Source organism: Ailuropoda melanoleuca, unplaced genomic scaffold, assembly GCF_002007445.2.
Source record: "Ailuropoda melanoleuca isolate Jingjing unplaced genomic scaffold, ASM200744v2 unplaced-scaffold9814, whole genome shotgun sequence".
NCBI classification, from domain to species: domain Eukaryota; kingdom Metazoa; phylum Chordata; class Mammalia; order Carnivora; family Ursidae; genus Ailuropoda; species Ailuropoda melanoleuca.
In genome coordinates, this window is record NW_023255341.1 from 324,240 (window position 1) to 347,429 (window position 23,190).

General features: G+C 39.9%; 1 protein-coding gene across 3 annotated transcripts in view; it reads right to left on the bottom strand.

Moving 5' to 3' along the window:
* The window catches only part of PCDH19 (protocadherin 19), a 138,233-nt gene that overhangs the window by 15,265 nt on the left and 99,778 nt on the right, over positions 1-23,190 (bottom strand). For 2 of the 3 annotated variants that reach the window (XM_011236795.3, XM_002928876.4), the window contains exon 5: positions 1,724-7,490. The exons of the other annotated variant lie outside the window; for it this stretch is intronic. In XM_011236795.3, the coding sequence (XP_011235097.1) occupies positions 6,901-7,490 (590 nt within the window). In that variant the 3' untranslated portion in view covers positions 1,724-6,900. Of the gene's footprint in view, positions 1-1,723; positions 7,491-23,190 lie in introns of those variants that run through there. 3 annotated transcript variants of the gene reach the window in all.

Genomic DNA, 23,190 nt, shown 5'->3' on the forward strand with positions numbered 1-23,190 from the left:
AGCACATTGACAGAAGTGTGAGACATGCGAAGGAGGTCATGTGCCTACATAAAGGAAGTTTAGGACCTAACACTCTAAGAGAACGCCTCTCTGATCCCATCCTGGAGAATTTTGTTTCACAGGTTAAGGGTCCCATCCCCTCACAAGTAGTAGCATATCTATACCCCAAAACCAAAATAATGAAAACAGGTAATCCTATCTATCCCTAGAGCAGCTGTCACCTCTTATCAGAAGCTGTCCTCTTAGGCAGTTCCTCACCATGATTTCTTTACCCCATACACAGCAAAAATCAATGACATCTGAGGTGAGGTCACAAGTACTTTACCAAAATGAAGAAGTGTATTATTTCAATAATCTGCTTTGTTTTGTTTTATCAACTTGAATAGCTTTGAAATTATGCCTCTAATCTGGTAACTCTCCCACTTTTGGCAGAGGTAACAGTAGTTGTCCATGACCTTGGATGTACTTGTGTTGCATGTATGAATGCCTTTCATCATGTGACAACTTATTTTTTTCTTGCTCATTCCTTGAAGGATCTTATTTTAAGGAGGAGTTTCCATTCCTTTTTGAGACCAAAAAAAAAAAAAAGGGGTAAATGGAAGAGGGTCAGAGATACTTCTTTTCCTTGCACTTTTGGTGTGGGCTAACACATAAGCACTCACAATGGCCTCCTATGACTTCATGACCTCCAAGCCAGTGACAGATCAGCCCCCTTCCAATACACCTTTATGAACATCTGTGAGTCCACGTGAACATCTGTATATACATCTGCATATGTGATTTCACTTGTCCCAGCATGTCTGTGCTCATCTTCTGATGTAACACCTGTTAAACGGCAGCATCAAGTATCTGGGTATTGCTTGGCTTTAGGGCTAATTCTGGGGAATGAGATGCACTCTCAACTTAATACAGGTGGGTAGAGATAACAGGAAGCTGGAGATCCAGGGAAACAGTGGATTTCCTTGAGATCTTTTTTTTTTAAAGGTCCAGAGAGAATAGGACATGCCGAAGCAGGTTAGCCTTTAACCACTAAAGGCACTCTTTGGAAATGTTCTGCCATGCCCGTTTTTTTTACTCTACTGAGACTTTTTTTTTTTCCTGCCAGTTGCGGCCAGAATGAATACTTACAGCCTAAGTGCCAAGTCCCAGAGAACAATAGTTTGGATAAAGAAAGATTATCAGGATTTATACTGTAGCCTTGTTATGTGCAAAATCAGAGCCTCTCCTGTTGCTTCACTTTCAAACCCGAAGGCATCAAAGGGACAGCCAGGTCATCTTTGCTTCAAACTCCCTTTTCTCCTGCTGTCAGCTTCTACTACTTCTCCCCTTTTTTTCTTCAGAGAAGGCCCACTGTGAAGTTGGCCTGAAATGGTTATTCTTAAAGAATGGTTTTAGTGCTCTTGTTTAAAGTGCCACCCAGAAAAGTCTTTACCATTCTGGATACGAATGGGTCTCTCTCCTCAGAAAAAGATATTAACTAGGGTGGGAAGGAGGGGAGGCACTCAGGAAATGACTGGAGCCTGGTCGAAGGAAGAATCCCCTCTTAGCTGGAGAGCTGGCAACTGTGTGAAGTGGAAAAGGCAAGAGGAACCCTTTGGGCCTGAACACCAGTGACCCTGCCAAGAGCTGGTTACCTCCTTGGCCTAACAGTTACTCCATCCTAGAGCCAACCAATGCTCTCTACGACACATTTCACCAAACGCTCAACAATTTTTCCATAATAGCCTTTAATACTAAAATGCATTAAATTTTTGAAGCAGAGAAAACACATTTAAGGGGGAAACAGAGAACCACCAGATAAAAGGAAACAATGTGGCAGATAACACCATTTAAAACATAACTGTAATAATTTAATAAAGCTGCTTTATCATCTTCATAAAATAGACAAAGTGGTGATTCTTTTTTGTCTTTTTTTTTCTTTTTTACAATGATTCAATCACTGTGAAAATGTACATAACATATAGATCAGCATATACAACAATTTCATCTTCATATAATCAGCAACAGAGACTGCTTAATGAGACATACTGTACTTGCATCCCTCTAAATTTCCACCCTGGTTTGACAGGTAAACAGTAATAGTGTCATCAGGCTCATTCCCCTCACTAGAGGAGCGAAGGCGTAAGCCTTTTGCAACTAATACCTTAGCATTCAAATAGCACAAGGAGGTATTTGTTGCTCAATTTCTAGCTTGAGCTAGTCTGGCTCTTGGTCATTAAAGTCTGTATCCTAGCCTTCCTCAGCTGAACGCCAGCCAGTGCCAGTAAAAATCTACTTAACCAGTGCTGTAATGATGTTAGCTGGTTTGTTTGCTAAGGTTGACAGCAACGTTCAGTTAGTAACAAGGTCATCTTTAATTGCCAACACAGCTGGAGCAACAATCAGCATCATCAGTTTTCCCTAATGACCTACAGTGCTTTCCAATCAAGATCAGGTTTTTGTGGGTTGTTCTTTACCAAGAGCGCCTTGCAATATGCTTTTCAGACAAGGTGGTTGATTTCCTTTGTTTCACAAAAGCAATATGAGTTCTATTGGAAATTAATTCACTTTTGCACAACAAGTGACCCACAGGCCAATTCCAGCCTCACAAGAAAACAAAGAGAGCTGCAACAATTTCATTAGGACAATGTGTTTTGCTCTGGAATATTTCATTATCAATATAAAGCCACCCGGTCCCAGCCCCACCCCCACACAACCCCTTTGAATATTACTTTGTTACATACTTAAACTAAAGAACAACATCTCAATACACTTTAGTGTCAGCAGATACAATTTGACTCATGAAATGACATCCTTAAATGTAATTTTACTGAGAAGGCAAACACTAGGACTGTATACAATGGACTTCTTAAGCTCATGTATACCAGGTTTTCAAAGTCAGTTAGGGTCTTATGACCCTGGAAAAAGAGCCAAGTGGACCAGACTTATCAGGATGATTTGGGGAACATTCAACATCAAAATGATCCCCATAGAGTGAACTGAAATTCCAACCAGAACTGCTATTATGTACAATAATAATCCTTTTCCCACCCTGGATGCCCAATTGAGCTATCCCCTATACCCCTGCCTCTCCCCAAACTGCCCTTTGTCCTTGCTGCCTCAAGTGGACCACTTTTCTTTTGCTTGTTAATGATATGATAGTGCAATATGAAAAGTTCAACTGAATTCCCATCACACGATCAGTTGTATGCTGAAGGAACACAATCCGGATGATACTCTGGGTGTTGCTAATTTTCAGAGTTCTACGTTGTATTCCCTTTAACCTTTTTGATTCATGGTCGGTGGGTCACCATGTCAACAAATTAGTTTAAATGGGCACCATGGGTGCAATTAGCTCTATTAGGCAGGTTTACTCTGGAGCAGTGGTAAAGTGCAGTCCCTGGACCAGCAGCATCGGCATCCCTTTAGAATTTTTGACTAGGCAAAGACTCAGGACCTACCCCAGACCGACTGAAACTCTAAGTGTGGGGTCCATCAACCTGTGCTTTAACAAGCCCTCGACCTTTAGTGGGCATCTGATCCATATGAATGACGAGGCCTCACTGCCAGAGCTTCTGCTTCAGTTGGTCCGGGTGAGAGCAGAGAATCACCATTTCTGAGAAGTTCCCAAGTGATGTGGTTGTTGCTGGTTCAAAGACTACACTGTGAGAACAACTGCCCTTCAGGAACTTCAGGATCCCTCGGCCCATTACCTATTTGGACAATAAGGCAGACCATAATTTACTCCACTGGCTTTAAGAGGGTCAAAGAGATGGTACATTTCATTCTGAACAGGTTCAAAGATCAGTCAATATAGAGAAAAGAAAGAAGAGATTCCACACAGCGTGGCCCTCTTCTTCCTCCTATTCCTTGTATATCGCATATTCCCATATTTGGGGAAAAGCAATCAATGCAAACTAAAGCCTTTATATTGCATGAAGAAATTTACCTGCCCAGGGATGTGCCCAACGCAGCTGTTAGAAAAGTAAGTCATGCCTCGACACCAACTCCTTCCCAAAAGGGACATCAGAATAGATGGAATAGAACTCCCTAGAATTTAGGAACTGAGACTGCTCCCTTACATTTAAATGTGTAACATGTTTAGAGAGGGAAAAGAAGAATATTTGGCCCTCTGGCTTTATGTGGCTTTTCATCAGACGTATTGAAAAGAAGAAGGGAAAAACATGAGTCAAAGGGAAATCTAGGATCCTTGCACAAAATCCCTGCTTGAAGGCAGAGCCTGTCTATAAAACTAGCTTACAAAGCCCTCCTAGGATGCACTTGTGCTTCTGGGAGTACGTATACACCAGACAGTTGTGGGGGGGGAAGGTACTTTCTTAATGAGGGGAATTCTCTGAACATGCTCAATAAAGGGTTTGGGAGCCAAAAACACTCTGACTTCCCACTGAGGAAAAAAAAACAGTATTTTGGTAAGGAAAAGGGCTTGGTCTGTAGCTTGAAACTGATTTCTGAAGAAAATGGGAGAAAAACAGCAAAATCAATGCCACTGCTACTCTAACCATTTTAAACCTGGCTGGTAAGAGACATGACAGCCAGTGCCCTCTCTGGCTCAACAGCCATATAATATTTAATATTCCCACTTGCCACAATCTTCTCAGCTCCCTCATTCCCACTGAGCATAGTAGGAAATACACCTGTACAAAAACTGCCAAATCTGACTCGAAAGTGACCTTGATGCGGTAGCTAACAACCTAATATCAGGATGCATCAGGTGAAGAACAGTCTAAATTCTACAGGCAGCCATCATAACTTAAAGGAAAAAAAATAATTTTTAATATGTTAATCAAAAAGCACTTGAAAACACAAATAAATCCCTAATTCAAAATCTGCTAAAATGAAATGAATCGGAGGGGAGAAGAAGTGTGAGAGATAATGAAATGAGCCGAAATGAAGATATTACGGTAACTGATCTCTAATTATATCAGTTTCAGAGGGAAATCTGCAGCCACACCAATATTTTGCATGAGGTAGTATTCAGCACTGAAAAAGAAATAAGGATGGATTTATAGATTCATTTTAGGTTCTTTTTCAGAAATATTCTCCCCTACCTAAACCCATCCCTACTGCCTTAGCTACCACCCTCCCTCAAAACCCTCCCTCCCATAAAGGAAAATATTCCTAGTAATGTATAAAGCCAGGAACTCAGACAAAAATAACTAAAACATTTAAAAGAGCTCACTTATCTAACTAAACTTAAGGAAATAAATCCTCTTTTGAATTTTAGTACTCTATCCTCCAAGCCTTTTTTCTGGGTACTCTTGAATTTCAAAAAATGAAACAAATGAGAACAGAACCACAAAACTTGTTTCTTTAGAAAACTTTTTTAAGACCAAGGCAGAGCAAAGGTGACGTATCTGTTTAGTTTTAAATAATGAACTCTTCGGCTGCAAGAATACTATGTTGACTACTAAATATAAACAGATGCTTACTAAATGGGGGAGTTGGAGAAATGTTAAACAAAAAAAAAGAATGTGTAATAAACTTGTTAATAATAAAAGGTGTATTCCTAGCCTACAGCAAAGAGTTAGCTAAATCTAAAGGATTTTTTAATAGTTTCCTGTTCACATTTTTAATTTTAAAAAAGTATTAGTCATAAAGAGACGAGTTCAAGTGTCCAAGTGTCTCCATTTAGAAGGCACAGTAATTGGATTAGTGATGCTGTTACTGGTTACCTATCTTTTCCTAAATATACACTTCATACTGCTTACTCTATTCCTATTTCTAATCCTACAATGCAGAGCAACATGGAGTTCTCAATTCCAGCCCCCAACATGCTTTGCAGTCTAATTCTCATCGTGATTGGGAAACACTGAATCAGGAAGTATGTGTCGGAAAAGATGCTAATTTAGATCTCAAAATAGATTCAGTCTTTTTGAATTTCAGATGATTGGAGACAGGGAATTTCTAAGCCTGGAAACTGATAAATTCAGGAGCAACTTTCCCATTCAGGGCCTGAAATTTTTAAAAATTGATGCCATAAAACTTTCAGCACAGTAGTTCTGACAACTGCAAATTAGATAGCAGAATATCCAAAAATGACTTTCTGTGATGATCTATCACTGATCTGGGCAGAAGACTGAAAGGCAGGAGAAATACTCTGCAAGGTGGTGAGTAATCACTCTATGGCTATCCTCCATGAGTGAGTATCCTCCAAGTATTCAATCTATATGTGCGGAGTTGCTCAGTCACTTGCCATCTCAGTTTTTTGCACTTTGTTTTTGTCTATAGTTTTATTTTTTTTAAGAAAAAAAAACACCAACTTCTAAAAGCCTTTTGCCATCACCACACACGTAGCAATTTGCAATATCAAATACAACAATAGCACAGCTAGCAAAAGGGTTCTTAAAGCAGGGGTGTCCACAGCAAAGTAGCGGCATTGGAAAGTACTCAAGCTTCAGAAACAACCTTTTGGGGGCTCAATTTCACATCACTGAATCAAAGAATAGTACACAATAAATGACCATTAACTTGTCTACACTACAAAACAGTGGCGAGCTTATTAAAGGTGTCCAGAGCTTTCTCTTTTTTTTTTTGTTTTTTTAATGTAATCCTCCACAAACAATGGTAATTTATATTATAATTTTGACATAGAAAAATATATAAATTCAAACACTTAATACATAATACTTTTCACAACTGAATTTGTCTCTGTTTCCCCAACATCAAGGCCCCATGAACAACTCAAGCCAAAGCTAATTTGCTCCAACTGAACACCCCTGCTGCCTGTTGAAACGAGAGGGATTGTCACAGAATGATAGTCACTTATAAACAATACACTTAGGGAAAGCTCTGAAATAACAGCCACTCAAGAACCAACCATTGGTGAGCAATTAAAACAATCAGCTCCTGCTTCTTCGATATAACCAGCATGGTTTCTCTCTCTTCTTCCCCGAGACTGCTTTAGAGAATGATATCCTTCAGACGCTTCACACCAGGAGACTCCTTGTCACGACCCTCCTTCAGAGTGGGGTTGACCTCATGCATGACTTTCTCGCTGTCAGCTCCACGGGGCTCAGCTTCAGAGGGACGAGACGGGCCATTGTTGATATACTGCTCCAGATCACGGGCTGGGGGCGCCAGGGCAATGGTGTAAGACACGGAGGGCTTGGTGGGCAGAGGGCTCTTGAGGTGCAGGGGAGAGGTGACAGGGCTAATAGCCTCACAGCCATTGCCCGCCTCCCGGATAGCGCCGTTGACCTTGGGGCTGCAGATGGTCACATCGACAGTTCTCCTGCCTTTCAAGGTGGGCCTCTCCTCAGCCGGGTGGTCACTGACATCTTTTCCAAAGGTTGCAAAAGTCCGCTTGGTGGGGCCGCAGTCGTCATAAGCCTCAACATCAGCAGCAGTAGCTTCGATGGACAGTGCGATGACATTCCTCACGTGCTCGGGGGACTTGGAGCGGGTGGGCATGGGGTTCCGGGGCATCCAGCACCTGTCAGAGTGGCCAAGAATCCGACATTCTTCCCTGCAATGAAATCCTTCATTCTGATCTGTTTGGAGAAAATAAAATGTTGATTACATCAGCTTTTCCTAGGAATCATTGTTACTCCCTAGTGTTCTGGTTTCTTAGGTACCCACAGGCCCTTTTGGGAAATGGCACTTTTAGATAGTCCTTTATTGCTTTTGGGACAAGTGTGAAGAATTGGATCTTTAAAAGGCTGTAGATCTCCGCCTGTATACTCCTCTCTTTTATTATTATTTTTGTTGTCGCTCTCACTGCTGACAAAACTAAAAACCTAAAAGGAAACACGTTATGGTGAAAAAATGTATTTAAAAAAAATTTATCCTGAGTGTCAAGGCGCTGAGAGTCAGCATTTTTATCAACAACTCCTGTTAAAAATCAACTGCATTTGAAACTGGTTCCAGCAGAAGAGGGAGTGGAGGCAGAGCAGGGAATCCAACAGTCAGTATATCTGAGAAGTCTTGGCCATATTTTTGAGCAATAGCACTGCCAACCATGATTCCACCCTACTTGACAATGATATGCCATGCTTAATTTTAGATTGGTATCACGCTGTCTTTGAAAACCCAATCACTTCGCTTCTTTTTGACCATCAGTTCCACCAGCCAATCTCTTCACTAAGTTATTTACACGACTTGATTTCCCACTAGAAGGAATATACTGAGATCTTTTCCTTCCATCTGACCCATAAGCTTCAACTGACCCTATGCACACATCACTCATAGACTGAGCATCATTTAATGACACTCAACTAGACATCCCTCCTTATTTTCCTTATCTGCAGTTTTATTAGGGTCATATATCTTGAAGAAACCTTTCATGGATTACTTTAACCCTATCACAGAAGATCTCAACAGTTAGAACTCATAATTATTGGTGAGACATTTTTTTCTCTTCTCAAATCAGGTTCATTTAGAGTTAAAGCTGTAATTGACTCTCGGAGAGGCTTTCTACATGGTTTTCATCAAAGCGTGGACCCAGGGTTAATTTCTGCTTGTCCACTGGAAAATTGTTCATCTCAATGTCTGGTTTATAGCCCTAGTTTTCCAGATCTATTTTTACTTATATTGCATTCTGGTACAAGGATGACCTAATCAAAATTTTCATCACATTATATAGTGCATCAAAATATGAGCAGTTTAACATTTACAGAAAACCTTGGGGCAGGATTGGAGGAGGTGGGGAGATGAGGAGAGACTGCAAAGACAGAAATAAAGCATGCCAAAAGAAGTTGAAAATACATTCTGTGATTGCCTTTTTCCTGGGGGAAGAAGTCTGAAATTCAGGGTCTTGCCTGATATACTCTCTATATAACACACCTTCCTTAAACACTTGTATTTCTTTGTTTGCTTCTTGTTTTTAAATAGTAAATGGCATAGCAAAGAGGCAATGTTCTGCCTCATCTATTAAAGTTTATTTTGGTAAAGGGGCACATATAAGGGGAGGCTCAAGAAATAATGGTTGAACTGGATGTATACTTCATTATTTGGAGAAAAGGCATTGGAAGCAGCTAAATGTCAAGGCCTAATCCAGGCTGAGTCCAGACTTCAACACAACTCTGGGAATGGCCTTTGACCTAGTTTAAACTACTGAAAAGCCAATCAAAGTTAAGACCCTTTCAGTGTACTAGGACACAATTTGCCAATTTATCTTTAAGATGGCCATTTTATGCTCCCTGTCAGTGGTGGAGAATAAAACACTCAAAATTTTGCAGATATGAAGCCAAATAACAAATGAGCATTATCACCAATAAGATAAGTGCCTTCCACATGGATAGGGCAATTCTTCTGCAAACTCCAGCATATTTCCACATGAGGGCTGCATGACTACCTCTACAAAATAAAGAGTTGTCAAAGCCTTTTCTCTGCCTCTTCCCTGCAAACTCTCAATGCTGCCATCTGATAGCCTATGATCATTCAAAATGTATATGTTTCTGGGAGACAGAAAGTATGAAAGTAAGGAAAACATGTTGGAACGCACTTGGGAAACATTTACTTTGTATAGACTCAAACATCAGTGGAAGAGTGTACAGATGATCTATCCACAATTAATTTCATCCAAACCCAGTGTTTTCCTAGGAAGCCCCAAGATCCCTCCAGTAGGACAGAATTCACATGTTCAGAATTTCCCAAAAAGATGGGGTTTTTTTCTTCTCCATCTCCTCTGAAGCCCATATCGTAACTTTCCAAGTAATAGCTCTAAAGAAACAGTGTATTTGTTCTGAGGTGAAGATTAAGGAGGTGCAAGTTGGGGAATAGCTTAATAATTAACTTCTATTTTTACAAATCTGAATAAGAGTCCCTTGGAAGTCAGCAAAAAGAGAAAAAATGTCCAGAAGGCTATGAGATCCCTGTCCTTTTTGTTCCTAATTTATAGCATAAAGGCATGAAGGACTTAGTCTTTGAACCCTGGAACCATGGACATATGACCAGCTATTAAGAGGAAATCCCTGCTAACCTTCAGACTGATATTATCAGCCACTTGTTCACACGCCTAAAGTAGAACAGTGGCGAATTATAATCTAGCAGAATCATCCCAATGAGCTCAACATACAGCTCTCATTTCTTTTAAGTTTTTAGTATCAAGTAGCTGCCTTCCAATTTGGAGATGCGGGTTTTTTGTTTTTAACACAATTTAGTAGGAAATGCCATCCATGGGTTATACTGAATGCAAGTACAGTGCTCTTTCCCATGTTAAACTGCTTCAAATGAATAGCACGGGAAGACCTGGATCCCTACCACATACGGAAGGAGAGCAGAGACCCCAGAGACAGACACCTGTAAGATCTTATGAATCTAGGAAGACCAGAGCAGGGAACTCAGTCTTCTCAGAAACTTTGCAAAGATAGTTCTTGCTTTCAACTTACCCACTGCCTAAATGGATAAATCACCCTCTAGGAAGAGGAAAAAGGAAACTCACTCAGCATTCCCAGGAATGTGATCATAAGCCTACCCACTAATCTCACTAAGCCTACTTCAGCCCTATATGAGATTAAAAAAATAGGTATTTTTTGGATTAATTATGCAAATTTATATGTTCACCACTCTTACCACAATGTAAGCAAAGACTTGAATCTGAGAGACTCATTTACTCACAATGTTTCACCCTTGGCTTAGATCTGATATCTTTATTTCCTTGTATCCTTACTAAGGGCAGTGACTTGCTGCTTATCATTTTTAGTATCAAACAACACTCCGTGACATTTGTGTCAATTCAATGTGATGAGCACTGGGTGTTATATGCAACTGATAAATTATTCAATACTACATCTGAAACTAATGATGTACTATATGTTGGCTAATTAAATTTGAAACAAAAATCTAACCTAGCTTTAGTGTTTATAGCCATATGAAATATGAAAGAAAACATGCTGAATATAGATAGGCAGGAAGAATGTCTTCCCAGCCAAAGGTAAACTACATTCATAAATGTACTGCAGATAAATTACTTTTTCAAAAGCCAAAACTTCAGTTTAGTAAGGAAATTGCATATTAAAAGTGAGAAAGTCACAATACAAAGCCCCTTAAGAATAGCAATGAAGACAGACCAGATGTGTAAAAGCAAAGAAACTACTTCTGGAATTGCATAGGACTGGTAGAGGTTATGTGCCTGCCATCATGTAGTATTGTGGCTAGGGACAGAGGTATGAGAGTAGAGAGGAACCATTTTGTATCATAAAAATTAGCTGTCAAAAAAAATTGACTGTCAAGATGCTGGATCCAGCTGAAACAGAGGTCAGCTAACAATTCACTAATTCCCTGAGAAGATTCCTTTTATGTGCCTATTTATGACTCTATACCTTGTTACATCTTGACCTGAGCCTATGCAAAGCAAAATGTAAACCTCTAAAATCCACGAATAGTTGTGGAAATTCAAACACATTGCCAGGTACAGATAAATGAAGGCAGGCATCTTTAATTCAAATGTAGACATAAATTAGGGGTGAATGATGAATTTGTAAATTGGTCTTCCCTGATTCTGAACTTGTCCCTAAGATTTGCAAAAACAAATAAATAAAATGCGTAAGTTTGGAAGAGGGACGCACAAATCTCAAACCCACTCCTTAGATCAGGTTTAGACAAAAATTCAAAATACAGAGAAAAACAAAGCTTTCTCAATTTGGTGGTAATACGTATTTGTTTGGTCACGATTTGTCCTTAGGGACCTTAGTGAGAGAAACCTAAAACCTCTGGCAAAAAAAAAATCTATCTATCTATCTATCTATCTATCTATCTATCTATCTATCTATATCTATATCTTAGGGGTGCCTGGGTGGCTCAGTCGTTAAGCGTCTGCCTTCAGCTCAGGTCATGATCCTGGGGTCCTGGGATTGACCTGCACTGGGATCTCCACTCAGCCAGGAGTCTGCCTCTCCCTTTCCATCTCCGTCTCCCTCTGTGATCTCTCTCGCTTTTGTTCTCTCTCAAATAAATAAATAAAATCTTTAAAAAAAACTAAAAAATTATATCTTAAATAAAAGGCATAAGAGACAGCAATGATTAAGACGTGATGGATAAGGAAGTAATTCAAATAGAAAAAGAAGAAAATATGTTATTTTCTGCAAATATTAGCAAAAGTTTTTGCAGCAATTCCTCCTCATAAAACCACTGTCTCTTCAGGTGTAGGCAAACAATGTGCTTCCACACCAGAAAGAGCCTACACATGGTCCCAACCAAAGTAAAAAAAGAAAATGATGAAAACACATCTCAGGCTTTGCTAAAACTTTCAAAGTCCTGGTAGAATAGAAGAGCTGAGAGGCTCTGCTGGGTTTGTATAGATGTCCAGCCACAATGGATGTGTTCAATAATGCTGCAGCTCTTTATTGTGATTCAGAGTTTGGTTGTATTTAACTCAAAGATCCCAATGATCAGAGACAAAACTCTAACACTAAAAAAGTTCAAGGTAACAGTTAACAAGACAATGTGTTACCTCCTCAGAAGTGATCTGCAGTCAATGAGGCAGAAAGGGAAAGTTAAAGTGAGTTCCAGTTCCTCAGAGCTCAAGTAGTTAGTTACTTTTAAGTAGCAGCAGTAACATAACCTACAAGCAAGTGATGTATAAATCAGGAAAGCTTCCTGGATTGTACCCATATGCATCCACTTAGGTTAATCTACATCACACCCTGAACAAAATAATCTACAAAAGCAGGGCCAATTTTTGTAAGATATAATGGAAGGGAAGGTAGCACCAATTATGAACTGGTTAAGTGTTGTTAAAATTTATCATGTGCACCTAATCAAGAAAACATAACTGCTAGGAAATATCCCCTCGTGACCTACCTACCTCTTACTCATCTGAAGCACACATAATGAACTGCACCCAAATATCCATATCTGTATTTAATATTTAGGAAAAGAACCACTCTTTTGTTAGGATTGGCAATATGCCAGCTCAAAAACTGCATTTCCTGGCCTCCCTTGTAGATAGGTGTGACCATGTAACTAAGATTGGACCAATGTTATGAAGGCAGGAAGGATGTCAAGAAAACTCCTTAAAAGGAAGAGGGGGGGTGATGTAGCTGGGAGACCCTTTTGTCCTTATTCCTTCCTGCTTTGTCCTGTCTGGAATGGAGACATAATGGCTGGAGGTACAGTATCCATATTACCACCATGAAGCAACTCTGAGGAAGGAAGCCATGTACCTATGGATAGCAAAATCAAAAGATAGACGAGCTCTGGGGTATCAAAGATATTGTAGACCCACCTCACTAGACCTGAACTTCTTTTACATAAGAGGAAAAATAAGCCTCCCTCCTGGCTAGGTCATTGATTCATTTTCTTCAGTGGGAGAGGAGGGTCTTTATTAGCAGTAGTTGAACACTATTTTTAAAAGATTTTATTTATTAATTTGACAGAGAGACAGCCAGTGAGAGAGGGAACACAGCAGGGGGAGTGGGAGAGGAAGAAGCAGGCTCCCAGCAGAGGAGCCTGATGTGGGGCTCGATCCCACAATGCCGGGATCACACCCTGAGCCGAAGGCAGACAATGTCTGAGCCACCCAGGTGCCCCATATTTTTAATTGATACATTATCCCTGAAGTCTCAACTTAAATTTAACTTTCTCAGGGAATCCTTCCGTGATCCCTTAGATAGACCACCACCTCCTTTTATAGCACTCATTATAGTTGTCTATTATCTATATTCAATGTTAGCTTGTAAACTCTAAATGAACAAAGATTATATCTATTTTGTTCCCTCCCATACCCACAGAAGCATACAGCAGGTACTCAGTTTAATTTTATTGGATTAAAAAAAAGGTATATGAGTGATAGCAATAAAACAAAAAACCTTGGTCAACACACCAGATACTGTGCTACTGATACAACTCCTACAAGTGGAAATTACTATTCTATTTAGTAGAAACACCATGACAACCTACAAAGAAAACTAGGTAGCTGTGTCAGAAACAATAAAGTAAATGCAGCACTTCAGAAACATTAAAGTCAAGTGTCATCTTAGCCTCTCAGTGGTTTCCCAAACACTATAAGCAAGTCTTAAAGAAAAATTGCATACTTTGATGTCCAGTTGAAAATATATTCGTCATGTGCTTTGGAGTTTTCAAGTTTAACAATAGTTAATGGGGTTCGTACTCTAATAAGTTAACAACACAATACGCAGAAGCATCTATTTTATGATATGAATGTGCTATTCAAATATGAAGCATTGTTTCTTGGCATCAAACACAACTGCTTCTAATTCCTATAAAATATAAACCAAAAATGGGACCTATAGTGAGCCTTTCAGACCAACTGCAGATGCTGACTCTTTCTGGCAAAACTAATTAAAATATAGATGGCAGGGGCGCCTGGGTGGCTCAGTCGTTGGGCTTCTGCCTTCGGCTCAGGGCGTGATCCCGGTGTTCTGGGATCGAGCCCCACATCAGGCTCCTCCGCTGGAAGCCTGCTTCTTCCTCTCCCACTCCCCCTGCTTGTGTTCTCTCTCGCTGGCTGTTTGTCTCTGTAAAATAAATAAATAGCATCTTTTAAAAAAAATATGGATGGCAAAAGTAATGCTCCAAATACGCCAAGGAATTACCAAAGGAAATAATTTTCCTGGAAAGAGTTTGTAAAAGCATTTTTAGGCCTGCAACATCAAGAGAAAGAACATCTGTAACTTAACATGGCAAGCAGAGTAGCAATGGGGTCAGTGAAAAAGAGAAAAAGGAGGGGAAAGAAAGAAGGGACAAAGGAATGAGGAAAGAGAGGGAAGGATAGCTGGAAACACTATCCGGACTTTAAACATTCTGTCTTGGTTTTGATCCAATTGACATCTTCAGGATTGGGCTCTTTTGGTTGTTTAGAGCAACTAGCAAAAATTCAATAAGGGCTTATGACTTTGCAAAATGACTTCCCAGACTCCTCCCAGGTTGTAATTCTGAAAGGAGTTTACACTCACTTCCTAAAGGACCCAAAGTTTTGGCAAGGAAAGTTGGAGTTCCGTCTGTAAAATATTCAAGGGCACATCAGTGAAGGCTGAGATATTCCTAGAGATTCATGAACCAATGACACCAAGCTATCCTGCAGCCACTCTAGTGTAATAAGAAGTAAATCACAAATTACACTGCAAACAATGACTTGTCTCTTTCTCATTCCCTTCTTCTCTTTCATTCAGAATTTTCTGCCATTTCAGTTCCTTCCTAATACTTCTTTTTTCTTCTCCTGTTCCCTAGCATCCAACTTGTTAGCAGCACTTCCCACAGCACCATGGTCTGACAGACAACAGGCAGAAGGAGTAAGATGCCAGAACTGTGATTGATATGCAAAACACCTATGTGGTATTATTTGATGGATGCCAAAGAAGAGCTATCCAAAAACCAGCCCTTGTAACAGAGAGAGAAATTCCCACAAATTTTTATTCAGCTGGGTACAAGCATGGCGGGTCCCTGTTAAAATAAGAGAATCCACTACCAAATTGAGATCATCGGATTTTCTTTGGTCATACAGCAAAACCTTGGGTGAAGAGGACCCAGGATAGGAGAGTTTTGGTGGGGGAAGAAAGGCTACAAATGTCTAGAGGTAGAGATACCTAGGAAGGGCACGGTGGGGGATAGGGTGTAGGAACAAAATTCCTGAGACTGACAAAGAGATGTCGCCAAAAACCAGCAGATAGGCAAAGAAAGAAGGCAGCCCTGGTTAGCATAGCTTGGCATTTTCAGGGTGGCTAACTAGTTAAACAGCAGGAATCTGTAAAGTTGGGTTTAAGCTTAGGGCGGAGAGGAGGGCTGAAAAAACTGATGGATCCCAATCTTGTCCTAGACCATTTGACAGATCAGCATCAATTAGCAAGTGCCACCTGACACTTGGCCTCTGTGACGCCAAATGGCACATAAGCCTCTCTCCTCATTCACAGTCTATGCATCTGAAATTCACTTACTCCCAGTGCAACATGAAAATAGATTTAAAAGGTGCCCTTTTCAGAATTCGAAGCAATTGGATTATCTTCAATGGAATCTTCAGTGCTGAGCTGGTCAAAGAGACAAAGTTAAAACATACTGAAGTAGAAGTGCTTGAGAATTGAATTTATGATAGATGATAGTGTGGCATGGACAGTCATATAATCTAAGTTGCAATTTGGGCAATCACAATAGTTCCTGGAGTTTTCATTTTTGTTCTAGGACTCAATTCAATTCAACCCATAAAGAAGAGATTTCAAGACCTATATAAGTATAAATCATTTGTGCTGATGCATGGGGAGCAAGGAAATGAAGCAGAAGGCTGCCTGGAAAATTGAGACTAAGAAATAAGAGGTGTGACTGAGATAAGCAGAAATTGACTAAACTGGAAGCTTCGTATTTTGGCTTCTATGGTAAAGAAAATTATCCGACAAAGTGCTGGACTTCATCTGGGTGCTTTAGAAACTATATGAAAAGGCATCTTTACAAGGCTCAAATATGAGCTGTCAAAGAAGGCCATTGAACTAGTCCCCCAAAGGAGGAACACTTAAATACTGAAACTCCGAGCAAAGTGGAACCATTTTTTAAGGTTTCATTCTAAAATGTCCACAGAATTAATCCCTCAGCCTATATCTGGTAGACACCCACAATACCTAGTCACTTCTGTGAAGAGTTCAAACCAGTTGTTTGATTTTGTGTAGATTAAAAACAGACCATTTCACACATTGTACAGGTAGTTACGCTGCTGGCAAGACAAAGCCTTCAGATGATTCCTACAAGTGGTGCTGAATTAAAGTCACCACCAACTTGGTTTTACTCTTTCCTGGAAAATAAGGAAATTGCTAACACATCATTAGCTTGAGAAAAAAAAAGCCCCTTTTATGTTGGTCATGAGCTTCAGGGTATTAGATAGAATACAGAGTGAGGATGGCACAAATAAGACTGGTATAGAAAACAAGAGGGACAGGGTATGCTAGTCAGGAGAAAAAAATCTTCCCTCTTTTTTAATGAAAATTTAATGTTGGAGGGGGAAAAAGGCTGGTGTTCCTCTTACAGGAACTGACACTTCCTTCAGTCAAGCCCCAGGACATTCAGTTTTATAAAACAGGCAATACTGTACATAAGTCAAAAGATGTTGCAACAGTAATTTCTAAGTTCTTTGAAGATTTTTGACTGCCAAAATATTCTTGTTACTGGGTGGGGAAGCTAAGAAGCAACATTAGTAATTCTCCAATCACTTCTTTCACATTCGAAAAATAAAGTGCTCAATAAACCAATCACTGTCCCTTGCAATGATTCAAAAGGATAGTGTATGTCATGACATCAGCTAGGTAGGAGTCACTAGAAATAGTCACGGGAGGCACGCAGGAGTGTCAGAAAGATTAATATCTATTAACTATCTATGTTGGACTATTCGTTACCAAGAAAAGCCTCATAGAAAAGTCTAGCATTATCTTGATGTTTCAGTGTAACTTCAGCAACCATCTGGAATACTGTAATTGCTATGACACTGCTTCTGGGTATAGCAAACAGCACAATCATTAAAAAAATTCATTTCAAATATCTTCCTGGAAGCTAATAAATTTTACAGCAGTTTCAATCCTTCCTCATTGCAACAAAGAAAAGCTTAGTTCCAGACAAATTAAAAGTAAATTGATTGCCTAGGGGGAATCTATTCAAATATCACTTTTACGTGTTAGAAATATTTTCCCCTAGAACATTAGAGGGAGGGAGGAAGGGAGGGAGGGAGAGAGGAAAGGAATGAATGAATCTTGGATAAGGGAATGAGACAGATGATGGAGATAAAGAGTGTGAAAGGGATAGAAGTCAGTATATGAAAAAGACAAGCTCTTGCAACAGAGGGAGAGTGAGAGACAAGCAAAACCATTAAATTCTTGTTTGCAAAACCAGGTAGAAATCGACTTAAAATAAAATGCAAATGTGTCACTAGGGTGCAGGCCTAACATTTGTGCTGGAATTTATGAATAATAACTATGAATAATGAATACCAAAATTGAAGGGATCAAACACCACCTTCTATGTTTACTTGTCATTATCCATCTTTCATGGACAATGCTCAGTTTCATTCTTTTGCTCTTTTCCTTAGAAATACTCATAATTATTCTTTTTCCAGGTGTTCACTTAATCATACTAGTAGGAGAAAGCAAGTTCTGTTTTTCAGGGTGTTACCTCAAAAGCAATTAGACAAATTCAGAAGTGAGACCAATTTATCTATTCTTTGAGGAAGCTTGATCATTTGAAGGCATCCTATGCTTGTCCTGCTACTCTTATCAGGAAGAGAAAGTCCTTTACACCTTTAGCACACGGCAGTTAATGTTTGACCCGACGGGCCCTTAGCTTGTCCAACTCCTCTTTGAAAGAAAAAATATCTGCTCCTTCTGAAGCATCAAAGAACTCCTGGAATCTCTTTGGGCCACAGCTGTGAAGGCTGCTTCTGAGTTGGCTCGAACTCTGAATTCTAAGAGTAGCAGAAGGCTTTTTGGTTGAGATGACCGGAGTTAAGACACTCTGACACAGGTCTAGTAAAATCTGTGTAAGTACTGACATATAGTGAGCCTAGATTATAGGCACAAAAATAGATCACAGACACACACACACGTGCATACACATGCATGTGCACACACCACCACCAGTACTCATCATCCTGAATACTCATTTTCATTCACAGGTTAAAACAATGGAGCATTATATGTTGATTACATCTCAACAAAGCTGCAAAAAAAATCCATGGAACAAATCAAAAGATTATTAAAACTAGTCTGGTAAAATTTAAATGCTCTGTCCATTTAGTACAGACCATGTATCTTTATAGACTTGGAATAATCTGTTTTTCCAAAACATTACATCTCCTGCACTCCATTTTATTGCATTTGCCCCTTGTTGGTTAAAATGCCAATCTTTCATGACTGAGTCTGCAAAACATGTACCTAATGAAGGAATGCCATGTTGTGGCTAGAGAAGCCCTGAGGAGTCTAGTTCTACATTCAGAAAACAAGACAGCACTGAGAGTAGAGAATTTGAAGCCTCATCCAAGCCTGCATGATTTCTATTCTCTGAGATTCCAATCTGGCAGTTACAGAGAGGGAGGGTTCTGACTTGTTTAATACAAGATGTTGGATTCTATCATAGAAATATTCGAAGAGTAAACTGAAATTATTAATTAAAGAAAAAGCCTTCTTTGGCCCTAGAGCTTTCTTATCCCCTTAATTCCACTTTGCAATCTTTTTTTATTTGCTTCTATCGGTTAGTGAACAGAAAATAATCTGGCTTGTTATTAAAACTGCAGATAAAATAATCAGCTTTGGCAAAATGCAAACGGCGCCTAGCCGAAGAGCTAAGGATCATCATCTGCTCATATATTAAGACATGGCACAACTCCTTTATCTATCCTAATGGTCTTGGATTGGAGGCAGGGGGTAGAAAAAGACTGGAAAGGAGAAAAGAGCGGGGCAGATGCAGAATTATATTTTTAAACCTCCTGCTGGCATTCAAAGAGCTCTCTCCTGTTATTAATCACACACACACACACACACACACACACACACACACACACACCCCCCCCCCCCCACAGAATTGCAATGCTGACATAGCTTCCTGGATAAGATGCTTATATAGGACAGTAACAAACAAGGATACTGACGAATGATTTTATTCTCCCGGGGAATCTTTGTCCCCCTTCTTCCAGAGTTCATGCAAACTGAAAAGTTTATATGTTTAACACCCATTCCAATATGGAAGGTCAGCGGTATTTCAACAAAGAAACCACTCATGAGTAATGATTTTACGGAGACAAGAGTGGGAAAATGAACTGTTTGAAATGAGTGTAATTCCTTGTGTGACGGCTAATAAAAAGAAACATCTGAACACAGTGCTTGAGAAGCATTTTTGTATTGTTCAACAGACTGAAAATAATAGCCTTTTTTCTGGTCTGCATTATCATTAATAACAGCCTTCCCTTCTGGTCATCTGTGTTTACAGAGGGAATAAAGATTGATACAAGTGTTCCCCTTTCTTCTGCACCACCCAAATAGACACATTGTCCAGAGATCTTTTTTTAGCACACATAAACCAACTTTTATTTTAAAAAGCAAAACTAATCAGAGTATCTAAATGTTTCAGAAATTACTTAGGAATTGTGAGGAAGCCAGAGAATTTCCAAGGTAGTTCTCAGAAAGCTTGTTTGAAGTGTAAAAGGGGACACTCACATCTTGCCTTTGTTTAAGGAAGCCCTTGAACTCTCCTGAGAGGAAATCTTCCATCTGTTCTATTTACTTTCTCCTGACCACACCCTGAAGATTGTCCAGGGTGGAGGAAGAGTAAATTGATTAGGTACTAGATAGTGTAAATGTAATCCATGAACTGCAGGCTGTCAGCTCCCCCAGTGCATTTAAGATGGAATTGCTTTTACAAAATTTCAACATATTCATGGGCGTCACATAAAGGAAGGTTCCCCTGGAGTTCAATGGACCTTTTATTCCCACCTATAAATAATAAGTGCTCTCATGAATTAATTTGTATTCCTCTTTTCTCATCTCATTTCCCTTTTCTCCATTCCACAGTATTTAACTTGTTTCTGCCATACCCAAAATAGCCTCTTGTCTTACCATTCTGTTCAGACTCTCTTCCTTCAGCTTTGTGGCCTTTCCTCGTCACATCAAATCTTTCTGCCTAGAAACTCACACCTCCAGGGAAGCTACAGGGAGGCAATCAGAAACACTAGAAGCGGCCAAGTCTGACAGAAAATCCACCAATAAGGGAAAAATCTGTTCTCTGGGACATTTCCTCCTTCCCACCAAGGAACCTTCAGAATATGCCTCATGATTCTGTGGGGGGCCCCTCCAAATATTAGAAACAGCTGTGTCTGGAATGTCCTCACCAAGGTATTTTTGCCAGCACCCCTCACAAGAAAAACTTGGAGAGGAATATTAACTGTACAACTACAAACACAGTCTGCACACCCTATAATAAAGAGACCACATTTCCCTATTAGGAGGGTAAATGGTTAACATTTATTATAAAATAAGAATTAAAAACTTACAATTGCCTCAAATTCTAAAGAAGTTGCCACGGATTTTATGTCTTCCCAAAAAGTCAACAGGGTATTCAGTAAACTACTCAATGATTTGCTCATTGGAAATTCATAGTCTAATGTAACACTGGTCCTCTCCTGTTCTTCACGTTAATATCATTGGGCCATCAGCCAAAGCCTAGAGAAGTAAGCTTCATCTTGGTGAATTGGTATCTCTAGTGTCAGGTACAATCATCCTGACCAATGGGAACTACAGCTTGCCAAAATCTATAGCCTCCCTGTCTGTTCCATCCATCAAATATGCTTAGAAGTCCTGTGGCACAAGCCCAGCAGTCTACAGATTCCAATCAACTATCAATAGCTAAAATGTAAGTGATTGTAGATGAAGTACAAGCCAAATGTGTTTCCTTTTCAGTTGCAGGAATTCCAGTGCTATTATGGCACCCATAGTGCTCATGCCTAATGATTCAGACAAGCATCCAGGATCTGAGTGTTATAGGATGCTCTGCACATGTTACAATTACAGCATTCAGCATAGCACTAATAGGCATCCTACTCTCGAGTTCCAGGCATACCACATGGACAGTAGTGACAGGCCTGCCCCCTCCCTGGTTAGATATGATGGAAGATGTAGGGGTTTCCATATGCCCTGCTGCTAGTATAGAGGCCTGTTTATGCTTCTTCAGATTCCCACAACTAGTGGACAAAGGAATGTATGTGTATACATCACAGCCGAGAACTCTCTAGCAAGTCTCTTATTTCCCTGACATCCCAATATTGCATTGAAAGGTAATTTATTGAATTGCCTCCTCATCCTATTCTTGAACACTTGCCACATGATCCAAACTCAGTGCTCTGCCACAATGGGTTTTCTTCTCAAACCAGAGGCTTTCTACTCTGCAAAAGAACATTGTGTCTCAGAGACACTGGTTTAAAATGAGTTGCTCAGGAAAACAGTTTTTCAATAGTCAGTTATATTAGCAGTGAATATAACCATTTGGGTTATCCCTAAATGCAATAGCATCCCAGGGCATTTAAAAGGTAATATTTTATTTTCTTCCTTGATCAGAACCATGTCCTCGCATTCACACCCAGTGGAAAGCCAGCTGCCTTAGTTTTAATTATCACTCACCTTCCCCAAGAATAACCTGGAGAATCCAAGGAATGGAAACCTGCCACTTCATCCATACCTTGGCGCTCAGGAATATGCATGCCCATATGCCACTTTGGAGGGACAGAATAATGATTAGACAGATCCCAGACTTTATGAACTGGATCATCCAGAATATTTGTATTTGTGATGGAGAAACCACATTTCCTTCCACAATAATAGTGTGTATATATTAAATGTCTTTAGCATTACTGAGCTAGTCATTATGTAAACAAATCTCAATGACAAAACTGAGTCCAGATATCAGAACAAATTGGTTTCTTAAACAGGTATTCCTCTGCTCTTTCTTCCAGTGATCACAGAAAGAATCAAACTAAATATAAATGCAGCTCTAATTTTAATAGATACTTGATTTTTTATTGTCATATTTAATATTTTGGGCTTTCTTATTTTGTCCAATGCCTTCCCTTTGTTTCCTAGCACCACAACTGGAGCATCTTGGAGGATATGGCTTTAGATTTTCCTAAACCTTACCTAGTTCTCATCTCTTACTGATAAGAAGTGATGAGACAGTATAATTAACACCAGCTGCCCCATTTTCACTTCTGACTCTAGGAGCTGAGCAAGCCAACCTCACAGGGTGTGGACTGGAGTGGGTGGAAGAATGTCTGGCTCCAGCCCAGCCATGATGGGCCTCTCCCATTAGACAATACCTAAGTTCTTCAATCGTGTTTACACAGCTGGAACTGTGCAGACCCTAAAACTCATGCAAAGCACAGACTGGGTAACACTGTTCCCTGCTTCAGTCTAGATCTAATCCTGTTTATAAATGAATAAGTGAATGTACTAAATTCTCAGTGTTGGGGTAAAAGCTACTGGGAAAGAAAGAGAAAGCTTCCTTCCTGAGCAGAGTGTTCATTGCCATGATTGCAGCAGCCCACAGGGTGAAGATTTCTGTCTGCTAGTAAGCAGCTGCCAATAAAAGCTAAGTCCAGAGGAAAAGCAGTAATAACAGGGAACATAACCATCCCCCTCAGAAAACAATTCATTGCACCACTACATGGAAAAACTGCTTATAATGAAAAGATTGGCACTACCTCAGTGAGGCAGGGTTTCTGACCATTATGGCCCTTGAGAGTAAGGGTGGGTCTTCTCTCCCCTTCAGAGAACCCCCACT